Source organism: Cyprinodon variegatus, unplaced genomic scaffold (assembly GCF_000732505.1).
Source record: "Cyprinodon variegatus isolate N-32 unplaced genomic scaffold, C_variegatus-1.0 Scaffold145, whole genome shotgun sequence".
Taxonomy (NCBI): Eukaryota; Metazoa; Chordata; class Actinopteri; order Cyprinodontiformes; family Cyprinodontidae; genus Cyprinodon; species Cyprinodon variegatus.
The window spans coordinates 185,333-193,860 of NW_015150598.1; the positions used below are offsets into that span (position 1 = coordinate 185,333).

General features: G+C 36.2%; 1 protein-coding gene across 1 annotated transcript in view; it reads left to right on the forward strand.

The window, feature by feature from the left end:
• Positions 1-1,144: 1,144 nt before the first annotated feature.
• Positions 1,145-8,528, forward strand: part of rqcd1 (RCD1 required for cell differentiation1 homolog (S. pombe)) — an 11,884-nt gene continuing 4,500 nt past the window's right edge. Inside the window, exons 1-7 of the mRNA XM_015376979.1 lie at positions 1,145-1,350; positions 4,459-4,644; positions 4,744-4,859; positions 4,947-5,056; positions 5,156-5,265; positions 6,952-7,050; positions 7,137-7,228. Of these exons, the coding sequence (XP_015232465.1) occupies positions 1,333-1,350; positions 4,459-4,644; positions 4,744-4,859; positions 4,947-5,056; positions 5,156-5,265; positions 6,952-7,050; positions 7,137-7,228 (731 nt within the window). The 5' untranslated portion in view covers positions 1,145-1,332. The remainder of the gene's footprint in view (positions 1,351-4,458; positions 4,645-4,743; positions 4,860-4,946; positions 5,057-5,155; positions 5,266-6,951; positions 7,051-7,136; positions 7,229-8,528) is intronic.

The following is an 8,528-nucleotide window of genomic DNA, read 5'->3' on the forward strand; positions in this document are numbered from 1 at the left end:
AAAAGTGATTCGGATCTTTAGGCTTCTGCTCTTCTAAGTAGCGAAATACATTTTCGATAGTCATTATGCATTTAATAAATATTATTTACTAAAATGTATTTTTTTTATCGATATTGTCAACATTTGTTGATAATTATGTTTGAAAAATAATATTCAAATAAAGTAGAAATTAAATGAGTAGACTGAGAGACTCCTTCAGGGAATTCTGGTTCCAGTAGCTTATATAGAGTATAAAGAGTTAAAGCAAGAAGAAAAATGGAAATATCCTCAAATATGTTTCCTTTAGATATAAAATATCTGCACAGTAATATCTAAGGAAAGACTACACAGTATTTGACTTTGATTATTACACTTGTACTGCACATATGTACTGACCTTATATAAATAAGTAAAAAATGACACAAACTACACAGTAATTGGCATGTGTTATTGCACAGTGACAGAGAAGACTGTTGCACATGAGTGACAATAGGTAATGTTTCGCACAAGATTAAATACCTTATGTCCACTACTGTTTATATGCTTGAATCTTAGAAAACTCTATTCAAGGCGCTTGATTTAACACCAAATATTCAACGATACAGTATTTATAGACAATTTTATTTCATTTGTTGACATTTGTAATCACTAGAGGTTATACAATGCAGGCCAGGCAGTGTAAATGGTCTACATTTAAACTTCTATTTAGATTTAATTTAACGGAGTCCATTGGCAAATAATGGGGGGATAATTTACTTCACGGGGGACTGGATATATGAGAATTATTCATTAAAAAATGTAATAAATATGCATGCATGCTGCATTTAATTTTCATGAAGTATTTACAGCAATTGTTTGCATATTTCTGGCCCTGTCATTTGTGGGTGATCTGACATAAATAAATTTAAGATACAGATTCATGCATTGAATCTGCATTAAAATTTGTGTGAAATCATATTTTTGATATAACGTTATTGAAATTCTTTTATTTATTTTTTATTGAAATTTAATGAAGTTTCTGTTGTCTGAAAAGGGTACTCTAATTCTTTTTGCCCATTCTTTCATTTAAAAAAAAAAAAGGGGCATTTCGAGTTGGATCGGTCCCAATCAACACAGCACCTAAACGAGAATGAGGGCGATGTCCTGTGCTCTCGCGATACTTGTGACGTCCGTGTCTCGTTAGCCTCCATTGCTGAACAAAAATTGAAGATTTCTCTCCACTAAGATAGGATCAGGCTGTTTAAAATTATTAATTGTGTTTGAAAATAAAACAAATTAAAAGTTTAGAGCATGACTGTTTAGCTGATGCGCAGATTTTTACAGTAATATTAGGAAACCAGTGAGCCTCAGAGAATGCTGACGACGGGAGCGGTGAGTGTTAAATATCAACGGTTGTTAGCTAGCTGCTGTCTGGCTTTTGCTATTTCTGATGTTTTCAGGATTACTGGATGTACGTATTTAATATATTATGTCAAATAAAGGCGAGAGGCTTGCATTAGAGCTTATTTAATACACCTAATTGAACCTCTGCTCCACATTTGCTCCATAATAATAAAACTCCTCCATGCTAAAAGTATTTTGGCCCAGTTTATTGTGAAATTGCAAATATTGGGACAGTCATGTGTATCTCTAATCATGTACACATTTATCAGCAGTTTCTGTAAGCATTACTGACTTTCACTATTTTTTTGTATTAACAGCACAATTCAAGTAGATCTATTGTGATTAAATGGAGAAAATAGTAAGAACTGTGGGTTCTGTGGGATCAGGCTTTTTTAAAAAGCAGCAAGTGTCTGTGGAGCCCTCAGATGGAATACAGGAATACCAAGGTCTGCGATGAAGTACAAGGCAGATGGAGGAGGTGGTTTCATGGGTTGTGAGGAGATCCTTTAAGTATTTAGGAGCACTGTACAGAAAATTAGGGCTACTAAAAAGAAAAAAAAGTTAACTGATTTTTAAATAATATTTCAGTTTAATATGGGCAAAAAAAAGTCAGAATTCTGTCTTTAATCTCATAATTCTGGCTTTAATCTCAGAATTGTGGATCTTAATGTAGATGGGCACCATGAAGAAAGAGATGTGGGAGCACTCAGCTTCACTGACAAAGATGTGAGTTGTTTGGGAGGGCCAGTAACACATAAGGCGACTTTATATGTGCCTGAGGGGTCCCCGGTGATACTGTTTCATTAATGAAGGAGCAGAAGGTGATTAAAACAAGAGAGCTAGTTTGGTCTCTACATGGAAGGCTTGATGATAACATGTTAGCTGTCAGAATTCTGAGATTAAAGTTAAAATTTTGAGAAAAAAAGTCAGAATTCTGAAATCAAAAGTCAGAATTCTGAGATTAAAGTCAGAATTTTGAGAAAAAAGTCAGAATTCTGAGATTAAAGTCAGAATTTTGAGAAAAAAGTCAGAATTCTGAGAAAAAAAGTCAGTATTCTGAGAAGAAAAGTCAGAATTCTGGCTTTTTTTCTCATATTATACTGAAATAAAATGTAAAAGTCAATTAACTTTTAAAATTTTTTCAGTGGCCCTAATCCTCTTCCGTAGCATTGCTGACATTTATGGGCAATCTTTTATGATTCCTGCAGTTCTGGATAGGGAAGACCCGATACACCTTTTTTATTTCCGACAATATTGCAGCTAAGACTACTGACAGTACTGATATTGACCCGATACGATATCAGGTTTAATCAGACTTACTTTTTTTACTTATTGTATGAAATTACAGAAAATGATCAAGTGATAATTCTCCAACAGAGAACAATACTTTTCATCAGGTATAAGAATAACTGAGCCTTTTTGTTATTCACCAAAAAGTTATAAACTTTAAACAAAAATGGATAGAGGTGAAGCGTTTCTATGAACTCTACTATCAGAGATTTTAGAGGCAGGCTGGTATATACCCATATTTATTTTTGGCAGATATTAGACCAATTTAATATCCGATCAGGACACCTAATTCTGGATTTAATGGAGATTCTAGATCTTTTTTGCAGGACACCCTATGAGCAAGGCACTGCAGCGTTAAGATTAAGAGTGTGATGTAGTTTAGAGGTTTTGTTTTTCTATTTAAAACGGATGCTAAATGGGATTTTCAAATAAAAGATCAAGGTCCAGTTGTAGAGACAAGAGGACATGGATGGTGGATGGACCTGATGAGGGGTAAAGATCAGGATGGCTTCTGTTTAGGGATGAAAAAATTAATCAGATAAATCGTGATTTATCGAAAATTGAAATAATCGTCAACTTATTGATGTGATTGAATGATTAAATACGATTAACCGTTAATTGAAGTATAGAGACTCCAAAATGTCTTTATCTGACAGAGAGACCCACCTTGAGCAGCAATTATACCAAAATTGTAAAAGAAATCTGTTAACATTTTGAATTTAAGATAAAAAAATAAAAATAAAAAAAATTTCGTCTGTATATATCCTCTATCCAGAACTCCTAAAGTGGAAAAGTTATGGTTTCTCTGGGTTTAATTTTGTCAACTCTTCTTCTTGGAACCTTTTGCTATCTGATTATTAATTGAAAAAAAAAAACAAAAAAAACAGATTAGTCGATTTGCAAAATAATCATTAGTTGCAGCTCTACTTCTATTATTGTTATTAACTGACGGATGTAATTCATTTGTTTTTATTTCCTGGGATATTGAATGACTCTCTCTGCAATGAATGCCTGAAAACATCCCATCTCTAAATGAGACTTTTAAGACAATGTCAGTTGAGAGTGAATTAGAGGACTTCTTTCTTATTAAAACACAAATTAACCAGAAAGCCTAAAACCAGCTTTTAAAAAAGCTCATAAAACATGTATTCTTGTATACAATATTAGCAAGTTAAATGGATTTTTTATTCCAAATACCTTTGTTAAACCTTGTGCCAAATATTTGCAAAACTTCCAGACTAAATTAAAAACTCTGATTAACTGAATTAACACTTATATTTTCATGCAACCTGACAAGACACACCAGAAGCTGGAGAGCTTGTTTTCTCTATACTATTCTATCGAACTGTAGTCTGGCTCAGCTCTTTTCTTCCCTGCTTGCTTCATTTTCCATGACAGACCGTTGCTCAGTCTGTTGGCTTCATCAGCCAGTCAAAGCCTGATCTGCACTTACTAATAAATGCTACTACTTAATGCTTATTGACTGAGTGCCTGCTGAGGTCCCATAGAGGTTCCTGTAGGTTCTAATGTTTGCAGACAACCTTGTTGGCTGAAGAGAGGAGAGATAATGGGGTGATGGATGTATGATGACCCGAAGGCAGACTGCTCAGACATGGTGGAAGGATTTACCTGGGATAGAAGAGTAGCTGATATGGAAAGAGACTGTAGGGATAGAGGAGACAGGAGGAAGATCATGTTGTGAGGCAGATGATGCCGTAATAACCCCCAAAAGTGAACTGTTGCATGAAGAGGAAGATGTTGTGGGTGTTTGATAAATATGATAATAAATATCTTCATGTTTTTCAGGCTGTAACCAACGTTACAGCGCTGGCCCAGGTAGACCGAGAGAAGATTTACCAATGGATCAATGAGCTGTCCAGCCCAGAGACGAGAGAGAATGCTCTGCTGGAGCTGAGCAAGAAGCGTGAATCAGTGCAAGACCTGGCCCCAATGCTCTGGCACTCCTTCGGCACCATTGCCGCCCTGTTGCAGGTAAAATCCTCTGGACTGTGTTTAACAGTCCGCTCTAACCGACGACTTCTGGGATGAAGCAGAGGAGAGTTAAACTATTTTTTTTCTCTGTTTTTACAGGAAATAGTGAACATCTATCCTTCCATTAACCCTCCGACCCTCACAGCTCATCAGTCCAACAGAGTGTGTAACGCCCTGGCGCTCCTGCAGTGCGTCGCCTCACACCCAGAGACGCGGTAAAAAAGATGCAGAGAAACATTCAACATAATCTGCTTCCTTATGTTCGTCATGCAGCTAAAATCACTTTTAATTCCTCTCATCAGGTCGGCGTTTCTTGCTGCTCATATCCCCCTGTTTCTGTATCCCTTCCTGCACACGGTCAGCAAAACGCGGCCGTTTGAGTACCTGCGCCTCACCAGCCTTGGAGTCATAGGTACGTGGTCCTGCTGCTGAGCATGCTGGTTAGCATTAAAACAGATCGGTCAGAGTTTATCGTTTATTTGCAGAAGATAAAATTTAGTTTGTCTTCCAGGTGCCTTGGTGAAAACAGATGAACAAGAAGTGATAAACTTCCTCCTTACGACTGAAATCATCCCGCTCTGTCTCCGGATCATGGAATCGGGGAGCGAACTCTCTAAAACGGTGAATTAAAAGTCGTCGTGCCAAACTGTCAGAAATGAATGTCCACAACTTGTATTTTTCTTCCAGATGGATTGCTAAAGACGTCCAATAAGAACTTATTATGGTCACAGAAACGAAGAAGCTTTTAGCCTTAATTTCCCTTAAAATCGACCTCCTGATTAGAAAGTTTGAAACATCCAGACGATAAAGTTGGACCTAAATGAAAAGGCAGCCGTCTGCTCCTGCTGAGCTTTACCTTTAACACATCGCGCCAGATTAGGATGCAGACATGCAGTTTTATTATTTTCCTTAACAGAAAATGAGTAGAATGGATGTTTTAATGAAAGGCAGGGGAGTTAATAGCACAGTCAGCTAAGAAATTAAACTAAATTCCTTACAAGTGATATCCTCTATTAATTCACACCAGATAAGGATTTATATCCTACTTATTTTTTAAAGAAGTTCTTCCATTTTGAACTTCCATTTAATTTATTGAAACAAAGACTGAAACCTGGTTGCTGATCTTCTCAAGGCTTTTCCAGGCCAGAATGGTAGAAATCTCTTCCCCAAAGTCCTGAATCTCCAACTTCAAATGGAAGAAGAGTAAATTGGTCCATCAAAAGGGGCCAGACTAAAGTTATTTAATGATGTTTGTGAATGAATCAAGGCAATAAATCATTGTGAATGAGGTAGGGCTGAAACAATCGCCAACTAATTAAGTAATCAATGAATCATTAACTTGAGTATAGAGCTTGTAAAACATGCATTTAGCTGACAGAGTGACCCACTAAGAGTAGAAATATCATAATTGTAAAACAAAATAATACATAAACATTTTGCATTTACATTTTTTTTTTTTTAATCTATTATTGTCAATATTGTCTATCCAGAGATCCTGGATAGACAATAAGGGTTTATCTTGGATGTCAGCTGGGTTTGCTCATTTCTAACATAATTGTAGTGTCCTGGGGTTTTTCTTTTATTAAATTTTGGATCTTTTTTTTTTTTTCTAAACAGTTTTCTGTCTGGCTATGTGCTAATAAGAATTATTGTCTTGATGCCAAAAAAGAGCCCAACAGATTTCTTTTGCTTTCACAAGTGGAGCAGTACGGCTATCGCCACAGTGTTCCGCTTGATTTATGCATATAAATAGCTTTATTATAGTTCATGCAGGGAGTATTATAGATTATATGGACACTGCAATGTAAATAGAACGGTAAAAGGAAGTACTGGAAAAAGGAGAAATGATTAAAGAAACAGGAGATAAAAGGGAGACAATGATAAAACGTCTATCGTCTGCTTAATCACCTGCAAAGAGAGATGTAAAAATAACATCTTAACAAACCTATAGGGGGCACTGTTTAAAGCAAGCTGGATGTATATTTGACAAAACTCTGTTTTAAAATAAAAATATATATTTTTCTAAATAAAGAGAAGTTTTTGCTACGTTTTACCGTTCAAAACATCACTTGTACCGCTTGTACACATTTCTATTTTTATAGGAATATTATTGTTTATTCCATTTTAATAAAGTGCCAAAACTGGAACATCCTGCAGCAGAATTAGATTTATTTTTATTTTTTTTATTGAAACTAATCTAAAGGATCTAATCTGACTTTTGTTAATAAAAAAAGAGCCAAAGCATGTTTTTCTGGTGAAAAGTTTGTCTCTATTCATCATAATTTCCTCTTTTTATATCCATGTCAGGTTGCTACGTTCATCCTTCAGAAGATACTGCTGGATGACACCGGCCTGGCCTACATCTGTCAGACATACGAACGTTTCTCCCATGTGGCCATGATTCTGGTGAATTTTACCGTCAGGCTTCAGCGTAGCTTTGCATCTTTCTTCTGACCGCTCCAACATTCCCATCGTTCTCCGTTTCTCTGCAGGGGAAAATGGTGCTGCAGCTCTCCAAAGAACCGTCAGCCCGGCTGCTGAAACACGTCGTCCGCTGCTACCTTCGCCTGTCAGATAACCTCAGGTAGAAAAACCGCTAAGCTAATGATTTGAAAATATATATATATATTTAATTCTGACTTAATTGGGATCTGTTTGAGACTTAAGGAACAGTTCATGCCACCAGGGGGAGCCATGTTAATAGATTTCTACCAACAGCAATCAGATAGTACCACTATGCTGTCTTCTATTTTTTTTTATCCAAACCTATTTGTAGATGTTTGTGGGAAGAAAAAAAAAGGAATTTATAAATTTTTAGTCTGAAGTTGTCAGGATTTATTTGATGCAGCTCAGGAGAGGAAAGTTTTCTTACTGGGTTCTAATAAAGTGTTTAAAGATCTGGAAACGAGGTGTTTAATTCAGAGATTTTCCAGGTCAGCAGAAGTAAGGAGACAAAAGTTAGTGTTTCTAACCAGTCTAGTTAGAAATCCATGGGGAAATCCATCTGCAGGATTTCCCCATGAACACGCCTCTTTTCCCGGACTTTTCTCAGCTCCACATACTTTCAGCTCACAGAGAAAAGCACATCAACAGTTCGGATCGATTGCTCAGCTTTTTCATCTGCTGCTATAACAGTGAGGGAGCTTCTGTAATTAAGGAAGACCTCATACATGGACTGCTTTCAATAGAAAGCACCTCACCCTGTGCCGTTAAGTACTCTCAGGGTGTTTACATTATTAAAGGAAACTCTTTGTTTCACAATAATTTATGAGGTTGGTGTCTCTGGCCTAAAACATTTCAACAAATCGCCTCACAGCTCAAAAATCTTTGCTCTTCCTTTATTTTTTCAATCCCCAAACTCCGACTAGATGCAGTAGTGACAGATTTACTCACTTAAAAAAAAATCACTTCACACACTAATAAATGCTCTAAAAAGGGTCCAGATTGCTGTGATACTACCACTCTTATCTCAAATTAAATAGAACATGATAGATAAAAACATTTGAAAATCTTACATTCTTCAGTATGACAAACTATGTAATGCAAAAATAAAAACAACTTAAATAAAATGTTGAGATAGTTGCAGCCTTTGGCTAAAGTCATTGAACTGATTGTTCATCCCTGTGATTGAATTAACTAATGGGCACTCTAACAGTACCAGACATAAACCATTAACTGGTAAATTGTGGATCCCCCAGTTTGCAGGTTATAAACTATCAGCAGTCATTAGGAGAACTGGTCCTGCCTTCATGTTTAAAATGTGCCGGCACAAAAACTCTCATTAAATCGTCTCTTGGATCTTTTTCATTTTTTTAACCTTTACAATTGTATTTCAGAATGATATAAAAATGAAGGTGCTGCTCTTTCAGCTTTGGTTGTGTTGA